The following is an 18,543-nucleotide window of genomic DNA, read 5'->3' as shown; positions in this document are numbered from 1 at the left end:
TTAACTAATGAACCATTGCTACAATATCCTGACTTTTCTAAAGAATTTAATCTGACAACTGATGCTAGCAATTTCGCTATAGGTTGTGTTCTTTCACAAGGTCCTATAGGACAGGATAAACCTATTGCATATGCATCTAGGACTTTGAATCCGGCAGAACAAAACTATTCGGTAATCGAAAAGGAACTTTTAGCAATAGTGTGGGGAACACGCTATTTTCGCCCTTATTTATTTGGAAGAAAATTTAAGATCATTACTGACCACCAACCACTACAATGGTTAATGAACCTAAAAGAGCCTAATTCGCGTTTAGTTCGTTGGCGACTTAAACTCGAGGAATTTGAATACGATATCATCTATAAAAAAGGCAAGAAAAATACAAATGCTGACGCCTTGTCTAGGATCGAATTAAATGTGAACGAAACCAGTGGTAACAAACAGATATCGGAGTCATCGTCTGACAGTGACCCGGATGAACTTCCGATTCTGCGTTACATGCGGAAATATAATAAAAATCCTACACTAGACGAATCTGAACCTGGACCTAGCACAAAACCATCGGACGAAACAGAGATTGCTTCAGATAATCAATCGATTATTGGTCAAGTTGATTCCGAAGATGACGATGACGGTGAAACTGTGCACACAAGTGCTGAAGATCCCATATTGTCAGTCAATATTACTGAAAAACCGATTAATTACTTCCTATGTCAAATAGTTGTAACAAAAGTTGACGCAAATCCGCGAATGGAAATCAAAAAGGTATTTAAAACACCTGTTAATAGGACAAGATGGTATCTTTACGTTACAGATGAGTCATTTGAAGCTCAAATCATCGAACATCTCAAACAATACGGAGAACCAAAACGTCAATATGTCTATTATTTTCAGAATGACGAAAATGACACATTATTTAAGCAAATGTGTAATTTCATTCCACAAACGTTTAAATATTCATCCTATAAGTTATTAAAATCTAATAAAATACTTATAGATATCACTAAGGAAGAAAAACAAAAAAGTTTAATAAAAACACAACATGAAGGACTTACTAATCATAGGGGTATAAAAGAAACGATAGACCAACTTCGAACAAAATATTACTGGCCGAAAATGAATGACGATACAAGGAAATTTATTAATAATTGTGCAATATGCCAACAAATTAAATATGAACGTCATCCGCCTTTGATTAAACTACAACTTACACCCACACCGAAAAAACCCTTTGAAACAGTTCATGTTGACACTTTCAAATTTGGAAATGTTGTTGCTTTAACTATTTGTGACAGTTTTTCTAAATTTGGACAAGCTTTTATTCTTCCAACATTATCAGCCTTACATGTATACCAATCTTTAATTCAATTTGTCTCGAATTACAAAATTCCCGAAAACATAGTTTCCGATAATGGAACTGAATTTAATCAAAGTCTGATCAAGGATTTTTCTAAGCTTTACAAAATAAATTGGCACTATACAATGCCATTGAATCCTAATAGTAATGCTATAGTAGAGAGATTTCATTCAACTCTCTTAGAACATTTGCGTACTTTAAATCTTACCAATCCAGACTTAAATTCAGTTGAAAAGCTCAATCTTGCAATATTGGGTTATAACAATTCCATACATTCTGTGACTAAACAAAAACCTATTGATTTGATTTTTGGTCATCTTCAACTTAAAGAACCGATAGATATTGATAACGATGCATTGTTAATCAATAACCAAGTCAATGAACATAAGTCATCAATGCAAAAGCTGTACAAAGAAATATACCAAAAAACATCTGAAAATAAACAAAAGGTCATTAGTAAGTTAAATGAAAACAGGAAAGACCCCCCTGTGATTCAACCCGGTGCAATTGCATACCGAAGACTAACCGATAGGCAAGCAAAAATAAATCCCTTGTACACCCCTGAACACATTTTGCAAAGTAATGATTTAACTGTAACTACAGCTCAAAATACATATCACAAGCAAATATTTAAAAATCCCAGAAAACTGACACAAAATCCTGTGTTACAGATTGATGACACTGTTGTACTTGATGCAACGAGACCCGACACGAGCGCAGAGAGTTCAAATTCAGAACTTGAAATCTAACCCCGGTATCCTGCCATTCAAACTGGGTAACGCGAAAATTAAAACTGCTTCGCATACATTTCTTTATTATATTCATCTTAGACCATTGGATAATCAAGTAAAATCAATCATAAATCATTATCAAAAATTAGAGAAAACGATTAATAGCTCTTCTTTAACACACCGAATTCCTTTATATGAAGCTTATAAATATTTAGGATATGAAATAAGTGTTGTTAATCAAAAAACGAATTCTTTATTCCCTTCTCGAGCTAAAAGAGGTTTAATTAATCCCATGGGATCCTTAATAAAATATATAACAGGTAACTTAGATGAAGATGATGCTAAAGAAATTCATCAGAACATTTTGGAACTTGAGAACAGTCAAAACAATGTTATCAAAAAGGTTAATAAGCAAATTTCTCTGACAAATCATTTAATGCAAAACTTCAACAATACTGTAACAACAGTAACAAATAATCAAAAGTCAATCGAAAACAAGATAAACGAGATTATATCTGATCTAAATACTACAGAATTTAATTATGTAGCCTATTTAGAAGTACACGAAGTACTGGACCAGATTAAAGTTAATCTAGATTCGTTATTGAATTTCTTAACTGAAATAGAAAATGCAATCAGCTTTGCCGCTTTAAAGATTCTGCACAGAAGCATAATTTCGCCTCAAGACCTTAGAAAATTGGTCGATGATCTTCAAAACTCACATAATTTAGATCAATTGCTATTTTCTGTGTCAGACTATTTAAAATATTATAGTGTGGTAGAGACAAACGTTTTTGCAATAGAAAAGAAAATCGTTTTTTCACTAGATTTTCCATTAGTGCATTCAGATTTATTTGAACATTATCATTTGTTTTCAATACCTAATCAAAATCAATGTACTCTCCTTCCACCTTCAACTTACCTAACCCTGAGTAAAACCCAGTACGAGTACCATGAAGAAGGATGCATCTACCTACAACCAAACTATTACTGCAAGAACAACCATCTTCTACCTATGCATGAACATCCTGATTGTATTACGTCACTGCTTTCAATCAAACAAGACTTGGACCAGTGCCGCCTAGTTCCAGTTCACATTGGAAACACTATTATAGAAGAAATTGATTCCGCCCACTACATAGGAATATTTCCAAAAAGCGAAAAAATCCAAACTAGTTGCATTGAAAATGAAATATTAATTTTGGAGGGAACTTACCTCTTTGTAATACCACCTAACTGCACGATAACCACAGCTAGATACGTCTTTAAAAATGAGAAGAAAATGTTTCATGGCCATCCTGTTAGTCTACTGGATGTACAAGATGCAAAAGAAGAACCTATCGAACTACTGAAATCTCACACCAACTATTCCAAATGGTCCTTATCATCAGTAATAACAATTCTTCTGGCCATTACCTGTTTCTTGCTGCTACGTTTCTTGAGAAGAAGGATTATGAATAACAAGAGACGCGTACCGACATCCGATATGGAAATGGTTGATGAAACGCAAGTTGTTCCACCCTTGCGTTCCCTTTAGGGATGGAGGAGTTATGTGTGTGTCTTCACCTGACTATGCATACTATGCATATTTGACCACTCTTGCATATTGTACAGTACATCATAAATCAGGAATTGCTCACAGGGATGCAGACTGTGTAAGCAGATATCCTGTTTTGCCAGCAAATACGAAAGTACAGGAAATTGACGAAATACCAACCTTTTTATTGGATATGCGTAACATTGCAGAATTGCAAGCAAAAGATAAAAACATTTTGGAAATAATTCAGGCTATAAAACATCCTGAAGAAGCTACAATTGGTATACGCAAGCAAGCGAAAAATTTTAGGCTTGAATCAGAAGTTTTGTACCGTATAAACCCGCATGGAGTGGGCCGGACTAAACTTTTAGTGATACCGCAACAGTTAATAGGGGAAATTTTGTACTCCCACCACTCAGAACCGCTGAGTGGCCATTTGGGATTTTCAAAAACCCTAGCGAAAATAAAACAAAGATACTATTGGCAAGGGTTGCAAAAGGACGTGGAACGTTTTGTAAAAGGATGCCCGGATTGTCAGGCCAGGAAAGGCCAACAAAATCAAAAGCCTATCGGTCTGTTACATCCTATTCCAGTTGGCACCCCATTTGAAAAAGTGGGAATAGATTTGTTAGGTCCGTTTCGCAGAAGTAGCAGCGGCAAAACCATGATAGTGGTAGCGACAGATTACGCCACAAGGTGGGCGGAGACTGACGCATTACCGAGCGGCAAAGCCGGACCTGTAGCGAAATTTATACTGGAGAGAATTATTACAAAACACGGTGCACCTAAGGAATTGTTAAGCGACAGAGGAAAAGTTTTTCAATCCGAATTGGTTACGGAATTGCTAAAAAAGATGGGGACAACGAGTCAGTTTACTACTGCATATCATCCCGCAACTAATGGCTTAACAGAAAGATTTAATAAAACTTTAGCCAATATGTTATCTATGTATACAAATACTGATCAATCAAATTGGGATGAATATCTTCCACATGTGACTTTTGCGTACAATTCTGCAAAACAAGATAGTACTAAATTTTCACCATTCATGCTGGTGTACGGTCGTGAACCTATTTTACCAACAGAAGCAAACTTGTTGCCACCCTTAGAAAGTAGTAATAGCGACCAAATTAGAGACATTGGTTTAGCAGTCAGAAATTTGGCAGTTGAAAATATAAAACGGCGTCAAGACATAGATAAATTACGTTATGATTGTAAACACCGCCATGTTGAATTTGAAGTAGGGGACCAAGTAAAAGTTTTCACCCCTATCAGGAAAGTAGGAAAAAGTGAAAAATTACTGCTTAGATGGTTTGGTCCTTATTACATAAATCGGAAAATGTCTGATGTGGACTATGAAATACGAAAGGGCATTTCGCCAAAATCTAAAACTGAAGTGGTCCATGTAAGCAGAATTTTACATTACCATGACCCATGGACACCAGAAGGAACCCCGCAACAAAAATAATACAAGCATTTCGGTTAATAATTTACTTTTTCTTTATTTTAAAAAAAATAAAAGTTCACTGTTTTGGCATTGCTGCCTATGGCTTCAACAGCCAAACGCGGCGCCACCGCTGTTGAGGCGTCGTTGACGCCGCCTTCCTCTTCTATTTTCTCGTCTTCTGGGGATGCTGGAACCCCAGGAGGAGCCTCCACCTCGCTGGTCGCAGAAGGACCAACTTCCACTCCAGGCCCCAGTTTGAGGCTGGCCGCACCCACGGTGCGTCGGGCCCGCTGGGCAGCCAATAGGGCCATCAGACGGGCACCGCGGCCCCGGCCCTTTTCGGTGTCGACTTCATTTCCAGGTTCCATCTGAAAGGGAAGATATTGTTAACATTGGATAGCGAAACAAAGAGAATTTTTCTTTGGAAGGAAAAATATATGGAAATGATGAATAAAAGAAAAAAAAAACCACTTATACTTACTTTTAAAAATGACACAATGCACTACAAAAGACTATAAATGCACTATAAAACACACGACAAAAATGCACGGTAAAGTTTCGTGTGGGTCAGAGGACGAACTGTGGAGAATGTGATAAGAAAACCGTATAAATACAATTCAGATCCCTCTCCACCGGAAAGCCAGGATGCTGAAATTAGCAAATTACTTCCAGACGATGAACTTGTCAAATGTTAAGGTTATCAGAGAAATGTTTTCCCAACAGTTAAATGGTGCACCATGCTTAAACCCATGGGATTCGCTGATTTGGCCAGTTCGGAATAATATCTTAATGAGACCAGACATTGTTCAGTGCAGACCGATTAATGCATAAAATGCAAAAATGCAATTAAGCATAATGTTTAAACAAAGTAACAATTATAATGTACGGCTCCACATATTGAGCTATGTACCTATTTTTACAGGGCCCAAGGATTTTATTCTGTTATCTGCGTCTGAATTTTTATTGCGCAAATTCTTAAAATTCAAGAACAGATATCAGTTTAATTTTCCCTATAAGATAAAAAATGGTTACATGTAATGGAAATAAAAACATTGAATATTGTTATTGTGATGTAGGTACCTACAAACGAATAAAGATAAATAATGATGTTGTCGGTGTAATAATCACCTTGACCATATAGTTGTTTATGCATTTGGTAAAGAAAGCAACTAATTCGCGAGCGATAAGACAAATTTGATTCATCGCTACGCGCAGTTATGAATAATGACTAATTACTAGATTGGTTTAAATAAACCCGAATGGGACAACAATTTACAGTGTCATTTTAGAAATCGGTCGTGAAGTAACACTTGGGTGAAGTTAACCTATAATTTTCGCGAAAGTGCCAAACATGGAATGGATTGTGAATTTCTTGTTTTACATTAGGTGTGTTACCGAAATAAACACCAAACTGTATTTATACAAATTGGCACTGTACCACTTGTGGGAACTGCACGGAGAGTTTGATCGAGTGGTACCAATACAATTGTTGGGGATTACAAAATCTCTACTTGGCCTGTGGACTCAGATCATTCATACGGAGTATACCATACTTCTACTTGGCGAAAAAGTACGTCAAGGGGGCACTCCATTTTCGACATGTGATTGTGCAATTTGCATATCACCCCAACAACCTCAATATCGACCTGAGGATTTTTGGCGAGCATGGGAAAATGTATTTGTGCAAGGATGTCCTTGTGCTACATGTGTGTACGGGAGAACTCAATTTTTGAGTCAACCAGGTCATCCGCCATATCCTCATGCTTATGTAAATGATATGACATATCAGTTTCGGGTACCAGTAGTGCCCCAAACACAAGAAAGGGATGAAACATCAGAAATCAGTTCTGCTGGCACATCTTCTGGAGGTGCATTTGGACCTCCTGGATCACACGCAAGTCAGGTCGACCGCAATCCGGCACTATGCCCGAATCCGGAAAACCTGGCGCAGGTGCAAGAAGGGGGGCCCATTATTCAGCAACAAACTGAAGAAGTTCTTAGACACGCGGTAACACAGCCGTTTATCGCGCAATTAGAACCGTTTGACGACATGGGGCCATATGCTACTTATCAGCAGCTATGAGGTCTACAATTTAATTTATGTTACCTTATTATTGTTTTGTATTTTAATGGCTATATATATATGCATATGTTGATACAGACGTGATATACACAAGTGGATGATATATAAAAAAAAGTATATAATAAAAAAAATTTTTGGAATGTATGATGTCATATTATCCCCAAATGGCGAGTATAAGTCATGAAATTAATCCAATTATTTTTTAGCGCCATGAACTAATAGGTGTGATAAAAAATGTTTCGCTGAAGAGGCGAATATTCCTGACACGACGCCCCGACAATCTTGTTGGTTGATAACGAGCTACTAACATAAAAGTTCGACGTTGCTTACATGACTAATTTTGATCACGCGGTGCATACACGGGATTCCTTGCTTTACAGCATTTGGAAAATGAATTTCACACGTTCCATTTTTTATTTTTTAATGGAAAATGGATCGTACATACTAACAAATGAATAACGGTTACAAATGATGCTAAAATTAATTTTGTTATAAGACATAATATTGCATATTAAGCCTTAAGTAGCACATACTAACCTTTTGTCAACTTCGAACAATTATGAGGGCAGCTTCGTGGAGGGTTTGGCACTCGCGATTTATTATAGTTTAAGAGATGGTTTACTATTTAATTAATTTGTAAACCCGGTGCGGGTTGCAGAATTCAGGACGACTACATTCTGTGGCGTGAGCGGAGTCTTCTGGCTAGGTACTGCCTTCTCCGACGTGGTGCACAGCAAAACTGGATTGATTGGAATGAACTGATTGAATTGAACTGAACTCCTCTCTAGGGTGCAACCTCTTTTTTATAGCATTCCAGACACTGATTCCACCAATCAAAACTCCCAGACCTGGCCTCGTCTAGCCGACAACTCGTGACGACCTTCGACCATCGGTACTTGGAAAACATTCCACATTATTTCGCAATTCAGCAAATGCATCTTAATTGCAGTTGCACTCCGACCGCATTCCACAATTTTAATGTTTCCGCTCAAGTAATATAAACATTTTTTAATGTTTTCGTTCAAGTAATAAATTTGATTTATTATCCTTCGTGACATTTGCCCCTCCTCCATGAAACTGGTCCTCCAGTTTAAACTAAGAGAGGTAACTCCTACATTTGACAATGCTAATTATTAATCTAGTTATCGCTAGCCTTATATAAAATTCATCTCATTATAATATTATTAGAAAAATGGAGTAAGAGAAAATTTTGATTTTAATTTTAATTTTCTTTTTCATATATTTTCTGAAAAGCTTACTTTCTCCATTTTCCGTCATCGCTTCGTCGTACCTAAAAATTATAGTAATCCTAATCATTAAACTAACCCTTAAATTAACATAACACATTTGAAATCTTGGGGAGCGCTTAACTACGCACCATATACTTCAATATACGCAGTTTTGATTTTGCGATTTGTATTGCGCCATTGTTCGCACAAAAATGTTTGTCACAATCATAAATTGCCCTGTCCATGACTTTGTCCCTCATTGGTCACCAAATAGTACAGTAGTTGAAGTCTAGCAATGTCAATTTCATAGTCCTTCCTGCTTAAGTTTCATTAACATCACGTGGTTGACGTTGGTGATAAGGTTAAGTGTCATCTTTATTGGTCTTCCAATACTGGCTTTGCACAGCGTCACTTAGTACATTGGCTCCTTATGGCTCCCTCAAGTGCATGGTTTGTTTACATATAATGAAAACAAGAACAAAGGTTAATATGTGTTCATTAAGGCCTAATATACTTATATTAAAATTCTAATTTGCATGCAATCTTGCGTATTACTTTATAAAGTTAATTGACATGTAAAAATAATCGGGAATCCGGTCCTGAAACTAAAAAGTTTGAACTCCGTAAATATAAACGACTCGCTCTAGACGCTCTAGTTTTCATGTTATGGAAAGTAGAACGTATTTGCCTGTTTCAAAAAATACAGAAACATTAACCGTTTCTAATTAACTTCAAATCCTTTTGGAGAAGATTTTTTTTATCAAAAATTGGATGTAATGTCCTCAATCAAATACTTTTCCCTCATTGATTTCTGTAAAAATAAAAATATGTTATTAGTATGCAAACGCAAGTATTAAATGATTAACTTAAATCATTTCTGGCTTGGTTTATTTTTAATAAAAAATAAACTCTGATTATTGCATTACCACAAATTTGCATTGTCCGTCTTAGTTTCACTTTGCCTTACTAAGCGGAATCAAGGCTAAAGTTTGTCATCATTCGGATTATCAGCCGGACGATAAGCAGCGATGTTCGCTTTTGCTTTAGTCCAAGAGCTGATGTATTTTTGTGTGTAACTTTTTATTTCGTGTGGTATAATTCAAAATATACCATGTATCTGTCTTACTATTTTCCAAATAGTATAAAAACCAGCATAGGTAATAAGTAGTCTGTTGACATTTTGACCGTGCAATCCAGTCTTTATTTGTCAATGTTCAATAAGTATTTAGCCCAGCTTTGTTTCATAAAGTCTTCAATCAATCGATTTACTCATACAATGAAAAATCACGATATAAAACTCAAGTGTACACTTCTTCACTTTTATAATAACAATGGCAATTTTTCTTAATAATTATTCTCATATGCTAAAAATTTGCATGTCAAAATGAAATTACAATGATATTTATCCATACGCAGTTTTTGTGAACGTTCGTACCGCGATGACTTAAATAACAAAGTGATCACCATCTGCCTGCGGCATAAGAAAAGAATTATCTAATCAAAAAAAACAAAATATATCCTACTGTAGGATAATTCATTTAAGCAAATAAAAGTAAATCATTTTTATAACTTAATTATGAGCATTTTGACTTTATCGGGCTTGTAACTTGTAACTTTGAATTATTCAGCAGTTCAATATTTGTTTCAAAAAGTAGTCGTAGTCAGTCTGCTAGAAATTTGTACAACTTATTGTACATCGTAATGAGACGATCCTATAAACGGAATTAAGGTAAACGATTAAAGCAACTAATACGCAAACTTCCAGGATAACGTATAACCGGTTGCTGTCAGGAATAGGAATCTCCGTTGCCTGAAAATATTGACAAATTTGCTACTTTATATGGACCTTTTTATATCCGAGTTTAAAGAAGTCTAGTATCAATTTGCTTCAAAGACTCAATTTTCAAAACTTAATAAACGTATGTATAAGGTTTCATCATTCAATTATTTCAGCCTGCTATTAGTTTTCGCATTCAAAAATGCTTATGGTTTGTTCTTTGAGAAAAAATCATGCACCGCCCTAACATTGAAAACAGCAAACAGTATTGCTGTGTGGCACTAAAACAAATATCTCTCAACATGTACAGACCTCTCTGTATCAGAAACTTCTCAACTGAGAAGGGAAAAATCAGAAACAACTACTTTGAGAGCTAATACTCCTACCAACATTGAATTATACTGTTTTTCCTGTTGAATTCTTGAGTATTTAAATTACTCCTTTATAAAAGATACCAATATTTTTTCATTGGCAATTCAGTAATTATTTTATTTAATCATGAATCTTGAGCTGGACATCTTCGTACAGATGCACCAAAAATAGTTCAACTGCATGTAAGTTGAAACTTTAGTACTCATAAAACTCATTACAACGGGTCGGTTAAAGAAACAAACTCTATGTGCCACTTACATAATAAGGTATTACGCTCAGCTAGCGTTTTTCACCTCAATTAAATAGCAGGTTAAAATTATTTAACAGGTTGAAATTCAGCAGAAATAAAGTAAAAATAAAATCACATTATTATGATGTGTGGGTCCTATCGTCTCATTCGAGTAGTATGTGTGTTGAATGTTTTAAATATCACCTCAGAAATACTTTATTACAAATGTATCATGGTACATTCGTATTCAAAAAAATAACTTGGGTCACTTTTTAAATCAGTTGTCATTTTTTTCCATAGTAAAATCAAGTTTAATTATTATTAGCCAATGCTACATTTCGACTTGTTATTCCATGTAGGTAAATTATCATGTGCATTTAGAAAAAAAAAAACATTAAAATTCATCAATCAGCAGTTTTCTTATCGACACCTTCGCGGCGATGCGACGAGACGAGTGCAATAAAGCAAGTCGGTCACACCGGCACGCGGCGTCAAATAGAACTAATTAGTCTGCTTTACTTTATTTTCCACTAATGTCGCGATTTTTGCAAGCAACCAAATAATAACCTTCGATTTTTTTTATGTACTGTTCGTTTTCAAACGATAGAAACATATCGAAATACTCTTTAACTCTGCACTATGCTTTTATTTAAAGCGGGTACCTACACATAATAAGTAAACCTTATATTAAAATTATTTGTCGACAAATAGAAGTTTCATTCCGGCACATTTTTTGTCGTTATCGGGAATGCTTGACCTCGACATCGAAATAACACAATCCGCTTTTATTTTTAACTTCCCATTTAGAAGACATCTAAAAATTAATTTAATAGCATGCTGCAGTATGTAAAATTAAATTTTTTCTCCAAACTATTTGATTTTTTTTTTTTTTTTTTTTTTTTATTTTTTCTAAATCTACTGAAGGCTTAAAACCCATTTTCTGTTATCAGAATGACTAGGGTTGTCTTTCCGGAATTTTTTGATGAACTCTGCAACTTGAATAGAAGTTAGAAGGTCACTTGGTACCCCTATTAAGAAGTCCCCGGCTTGTTTCCAGAAAACGAAATTAATAGGAGATTTAATCACCTGATATGAAGTAATGATACCTCCTACATTGCATCCGAGCTGGAGATTTCCAAATGCAATACTTGTTTCCGGTGGTTCTGTGGAAATAGAAGAAGGCGGGGAGGTTGATTTTGGAGTTAGGGTTGCGTCTAACTTCTGTTTTTCGAGACGGTTGAGAGTGTCCATAGTTTGACGTAGCACATGAACACAATTTCGTTCGTTATCTCCCGATTGTCTCAACTTATCTAGTGCGAGAGTCAGGAAATTCTCTTGCTCTGTGATGAACTTTTGAATGGCGTGTTCAGTGTCTCTAGTAGTCTGAGCTTGAGCCCTCTGCCGTTCCATTCGTATGCCTTTTATCATTCCCAGAGCTTGGGCTTCAGATATCTCGTTGTTCAAATATTCATATAGGGTAATATTAAATAATCCTCGGTCAACAAAGCTAGAATTTTTGGAGTATTCTTTGATTAACTTACCCCCAAGATTGTTGTTCTTGGCATAAGATATCAACAACTTATAAGCAGACTCCACGTCTTCTAGATCAACCTCAGGTAAATCAGAAGATGATTCTTTTCCTTCCAGGACAGTCACCCATTCAGGTTGGGAAGACCCTGCAGTTGATACAGAGGACAGTCCCGTTAGGGTGGGAACTCCTTCGGTTAGAGTTGGAATGGAAGATAAGGCAAATAAAATTACCCGGCGCCTCCACCAAATGTCACGTTTAAATTGTAAAAGCCCTTTTGGCCCAACAAGTTAAACGAGACGTGCGTTTATTACTTTAATAAACGCCTTTACCGAGATCTTGTTTCAGAGGTAGAATCAAACCACTTGGTAGAAAAATATAATTTAATAACTAAATAATAGTTAAAACTAATTGACAAAATGGTTGGTTTATCAACTTGGTGAATCGGAATAAAACCTTCAACATAATTCCCAAAGTAACACTTTAAACAATACCTTTTACATGCACAAAATATTACAATAACAAATCTGTACTTACATTTGTTAAACAATTATGAGGGCAGCTTCGTGGAGGGTTTGGCACTCGCGATTTATTATAGTTTAAGAGATGGTTTACTATTTAATTAATTTGTAAACCCGGTGCGGGTTGCAGAATTCAGGACGACTACATTCTGTGGCGTGAGCGGAGTCTTCTGGCTAGGTACTGCCTTCTCCGACGTGGTGCACAGCAAAACTGGATTGATTGGAATGAACTGATTGAATTGAACTGAACTCCTCTCTAGGGTGCAACCTCTTTTTTATAGCATTCCACACACTGATTCCACCAATCAAAACTCCCAGACCTGGCCTCGTCTAGCCGACAACTCGTGACGACCTTCGACCATCGGTACTTGGAAAACATTCCACATTATTTCGCAATTCAGCAAATGCATCTTAATTGCAGTTGCACTCCGACCGCATTCCACAATTTTAATGTTTCCGCTCAAGTAATATAAACATTTTTTAATGTTTTCGTTCAAGTAATAAATTTGATTTATTATCCTTCGTGACACTATGATGAGCCATTATTGTTGTTGGAACTCCCGATGGGCCTGTACGTTGATACGGAGGTCCAAGCAAGCCGAATCATCGATTCAATAATCGACTCACACCACAAACATTTATGGAACAGTGATCACAATGGTGTTCAGTGATGTGAATTGCGAAGTTTGGCTCATAGGACTAAGCCTCTATTAAACTTTTCTCAGTGTTGCAATATTTTTTGTTCTGCCAGTGCCGGAACCGAATAGATTAAAAGTGCATGATATTGTTTATGTATAATTGCAGGAGAAAGTACTAACTTATTATTAAGAAATGATTGTAACTTAACTGAGTACTATGAAATACTCACATATGTAAACCTACTAACCATTTATCATAATACCTTGGTATGAACACATGTAATTTTTGAATTTATGTTAACGATATGTTTTTTCTATTGTTTAAAGTTTTTATTATTGTTCATATAAAACTGGGGACCAGTTTTTCTGGGGCGGAGGCATATGTCACGAATGGAAAATCCGTTAATTGGAAAGATGGACTGATTAACTTAAGAAACATAAAAGTATTCGAGTATTGCGAAATATTAAGCGCACGAGGCAAGGTCGCATCACGATGCACCGAATGTGTCATGCACCGAGTGCACCGTATCGGTGATGAGTCACCACCACCTACTTTGCAGAAATGTGAAAAACAAGCGACAATAACAAATTGCGTCAGCCGATCAATCGGGTATAAAATACGCCGATTTTAGCAGTATAGGATAAGTGTGAACCGATCAACGGTAGTGCGACCAGCTGACCCGAGAAGTCGAAATGTCGACTCTCCTCGGGAAAAGATCAAGTTAATTAGTCCGTTCTCCAAAGTTATTCAAACGCGAAGTGACCAAGCCATCGCCAGGAAAAGCTAAGTCCTTAGCTTATGACTATGTAAGTACAATTGTTAATTGTCAACTTTTTGTATGTTTACAACCGTATTGTGCATCCATTTGTGTATACTATATTTAATAGATTTAAGTGTTGTATGAGAAAAACTCAGCGTTTGATTTCATCCCTAAAACTGAGATCCCGGCGCGACGTTTAACGTCGTGAGTCAGTTTAATTGGTGAACCCAGAAGGGCTCATAAATTAAACGTGACAATATTCATAATTAAATTTATAGATCTTATCTCAAGAACATAATGGAAATTACAAAACACTATTGATTCATGGTGTCGTACAGCACGATTCCATAACCACCAATCCTTATCGCGTTGATTAACAACTCCAGTAATATTTTGGACACGCTTGTCAACTGGAGCTTCATAGAAATCATGCACTTCCTTTATTCTTAATGTCACGTCAATATTTGGATTAAACAATCATTACATGTAGTGGCATCATCCTTGAACTTTATGTTATTTTGCTTTAAAACCTGCTGGACATGCTGAAAATTCACATGGGCCATTTTACAGTGCCAACTATTGACGCTTTCAACTACATAAGCAACATTAGAATTAACAGTTTGAACATCCTTTTTAGATCTAAATAACATTTTAAACAGTTTACCGCTCCGCATGGCTATGGCTCTAGTACAATTTTTACTATCAACAATTTTACACTTTTCTTTTGAAGATTTCATCAACATACCCTTATCTAAAGCTTTACTTACTGAGAATAGGTTTATCTTCAGCTGTGGTACATACAAGACGTCTGTCAATTCTGTTCTCATCCAACAACTGCCATTCCAAGCCTCTAAGACTATCAGTCCAACACCCATAACGTTAATGAGTGAACCATCACCAATTTTAACTGTCCTGTTAGCTGAATAGTCTAAAAATGCAAAATTGTTAACATCATGAGTCATGTGATCTGACGCACCACTGTCTAAACACCAATCACAACCATTTAGCTTGGATTCAGCGATTAAAGTAAACGCCTGTGGTTGGTTTTCCAATTCCAGCAAACTTACGAAGGCATTGCCACTTTCGTCACCTCTATGTGATGGTCGTCCATGTTTATTCCAACAATTTTGAGCAGTATGGTCATTTTTATGACAGTAGCCACATTTTAATTGTGCAGATCTACTATTAAATCTGCCATGTGCATTATGAGTCCTTGAATTTCCCGGACGAGCATAAAAACAGTCTTTTTTTAAATGTCCAGGCTTGTTGCATGCAAAGCATTTAATATCTACTCTTGCATCTACTTTCACTTCAAAATCATTTTGCTGACCTTTCTTATTCCTGACTTCTTCCACTAGTAACCGTGATGTTAGATGGTTGAGGGTTTGTTGTTCAGCAGGAGTTGATTCCCATGCCGAAACGAAATACTTCATGTTATCAGGAAGAGACATTAGAATTTTAGTGACAATCATTTTATCACTAAGCTCTTCACCAAGATGCTTGAGTTGGGTTTTTAAATCTTCTAATTGTGAAATAAAATCAGCAATACTTGAGACATTGTACTTTAAATTAAAAAACTTTTGTTGAAGCAAGTGTACTGATACTTCCGACTTATGTTCATAAATTGCTATTAGTTTGCTCCACATTTCTGAAGAAGTAGTACATGATAGAATGTGATTTACCGGATTTTCGTCCAGCCTTGTTACTAAAACCTCCTGGGCTTTTGCATCTTTTTTATCCCATTCATCTGTGTTAGTGTGTGGCCTTCCTTGTTCTCCTGACACAATTCCATATAATCCCTTGGACTTTAGCACTATTATCATCAGGAACTTCCAAACATTCCAATTGTCCCAATCCCCCATTCAACTTTACGATAAATCCTTCTTTTTGATCCATGGCTGATTGAAAAACTTAACAAGTCGTTACACCGCGTTAGTCCTTACAATCGCCACACAATTTTTACGACGTGTTCCCGACAAAAAAACCGAAAAATTAAAAATAATCGGGACTTATTTTTTATTCGGTACACAAGCAGTTATCGACAGAAGTTATTGTTCTAGATATCGATACTGGAGCTCATCCCTGGTGTACTATCGTAACCTCAAAAAGAACAACTCGTGTGCCCCGTTTTCTTTTTCACTTTTTCGACTTTCAAACCTTCACTTGGCTACCTGGGCCCATAACCTTTTGCAGAGTAGCTCTTGTAGACTTAATAAAACATTTTGGGAACTTTAACTGTTTAATTATATATGGTAAAAGTGCAAAATACAAAGAGTGAAAGGACCGGCTACATAATCTTTTATTACTTGTTTTTAGACTACTACTTGAAGTCAGGTCGACCGCAATCCGGCACTATGCCCGAATCCGGAAAACCTGGCGCAGGTGCAAGAAGGGGGGCCCATTATTCAGCAACAAACTGAAGAAGTTCTTAGACACGCGGTAACACAGCCGTTTATCGCGCAATTAGAACCGTTTGACGACATGGGGCCATATGCTACTTATCAGCAGCTATGAGGTCTACAATTTAATTTATGTTACCTTATTATTGTTTTGTATTTTAATGGCTATATATATATATGCATATGTTGATACAGACGTGATATACACAAGTGGATGATATATAAAAAAAAGTATATAATAAAAAAAATTTTTGGAATGTATGATGTCATATTATCCCCAAATGGCGAGTATAAGTCATGAAATTAATCCAATTATTTTTTAGCGCCATGAACTAATAGGTGTGATAAAAAATGTTTCGCTGAAGAGGCGAATATTCCTGACACGACGCCCCGACAATCTTGTTGGTTGATAACGAGCTACTAACATAAAAGTTCGACGTTGCTTACATGACTAATTTTGATCACGCGGTGCATACACGGGATTCCTTGCTTTACAGCATTTGGAAAATGAATTTCACACGTTCCATTTTTTATTTTTTAATGGAAAATGGATCGTACATACTAACAAATGAATAACGGTTACAAATGATGCTAAAATTAATTTTGTTATAAGACATAATATTGCATATTAAGCCTTAAGTAGCACATACTAACCTTTTGTCTTATATTTCATGTAACACTGAGGGCTATGTAAGAAAGAGGCGAACTATTGTCACGTTTAAATTGTGCCAACAAGTTAAACGAGACGTGCGTTTATTACTTTAATAAACGCCTTTACCGAGATCTTGTTTCAGAGGTAGAATCAAACCACTTGGTAGAAAAATATAATTTAATAACTAAATAATAGTTAAAACTAATTGACAAAATGGTTGGTTTATCAACTTGGTGAATCGGAATAAAACCTTCAACATAATTCCCAAAGTAACACTTTAAACAATACCTTTTACATGCACAAAATATTACAATAACAAATCTGTACTTACATTTGTTAAACAATTATGAGGGCAGCTTCGTGGAGGGTTTGGCACTCGCGATTTATTATAGTTTAAGAGATGGTTTACTATTTAATTAATTTGTAAACCCGGTGCGGGTTGCAGAATTCAGGACGACTACATTCTGTGGCGTGAGCGGAGTCTTCTGGCTAGGTACTGCCTTCTCCGACGTGGTGCACAGCAAAACTGGATTGATTGGAATGAACTGATTGAATTGAACTGAACTCCTCTCTAGGGTGCAACCTCTTTTTTATAGCATTCCAGACACTGATTCCACCAATCAAAACTCCCAGACCTGGCCTCGTCTAGCCGACAACTCGTGACGACCTTCGACCATCGGTACTTGGAAAACATTCCACATTATTTCGCAATTCAGCAAATGCATCTTAATTGCAGTTGCACTCCGACCGCATTCCACAATTTTAATGTTTCCGCTCAAGTAATATAAACATTTTTTAATGTTTTCGTTCAAGTAATAAATTTGATTTATTATCCTTCGTGACATTTGCCCCTCCTCCATGAAACTGGTCCTCCAGTTTAAACTAAGAGAGGTAACTCCTACATTTGACAATGCTAATTATTAATCTAGTTATCGCTAGCCTTATATAAAATTCATCTCATTATAATATTATTAGAAAAATGGAGTAAGAGAAAATTTTGATTTTAATTTTAATTTTCTTTTTCATATATTTTCTGAAAAGCTTACTTTCTCCATTTTCCGTCATCGCTTCGTCGTACCTAAAAATTATAGTAATCCTAATCATTAAACTAACCCTTAAATTAACATAACACATTTGAAATCTTGGGGAGCGCTTAACTACGCACCATATACTTCAATATACGCAGTTTTGATTTTGCGATTTGTATTGCGCCATTGTTCGCACAAAAATGTTTGTCACAATCATAAATTGCCCTGTCCATGACTTTGTCCCTCATTGGTCACCA

At 36.1% G+C, this 18,543-nt stretch overlaps 1 protein-coding gene and 1 long non-coding RNA gene across 2 annotated transcripts; one reads left to right on the top strand and one right to left on the bottom strand.

Annotated features, from left to right (window-relative positions):
• Positions 1-5,098: 5,098 nt before the first annotated feature.
• LOC145737140 (uncharacterized) lies at positions 5,099-5,690 on the bottom strand. The gene is made up of 2 exons (XM_081991726.1): positions 5,551-5,690; positions 5,099-5,437 (listed from the first exon to the last, which is right to left on the bottom strand). Exon 2 carries the CDS (start codon positions 5,435-5,437, stop codon positions 5,129-5,131), a length of 309 nt encoding a protein of 102 aa, XP_081847852.1. The 5' UTR covers positions 5,551-5,690; the 3' UTR covers positions 5,099-5,128.
• Positions 5,691-11,683: 5,993 nt separating this feature from the next.
• LOC145737403 (uncharacterized) lies at positions 11,684-18,095 on the top strand. Its single transcript, XR_014180368.1, has 2 exons — positions 11,684-14,253; positions 16,524-18,095. It is a non-coding gene; the product is annotated as an uncharacterized LOC145737403 (long non-coding RNA).
• Positions 18,096-18,543: the final 448 nt, after the last annotated feature.

This window comes from Ips typographus, linkage group LG13 (genome assembly GCF_016097725.1).
Source record: "Ips typographus isolate SLU linkage group LG13, UJ_Ityp_2.0, whole genome shotgun sequence".
Lineage (NCBI taxonomy): Eukaryota > Metazoa > Arthropoda > Insecta > Coleoptera > Curculionidae > Ips > Ips typographus.
The sequence above is the reverse complement of the archived record's forward strand: the minus strand, read 5'-3'. Positions and strand labels throughout refer to the sequence as shown.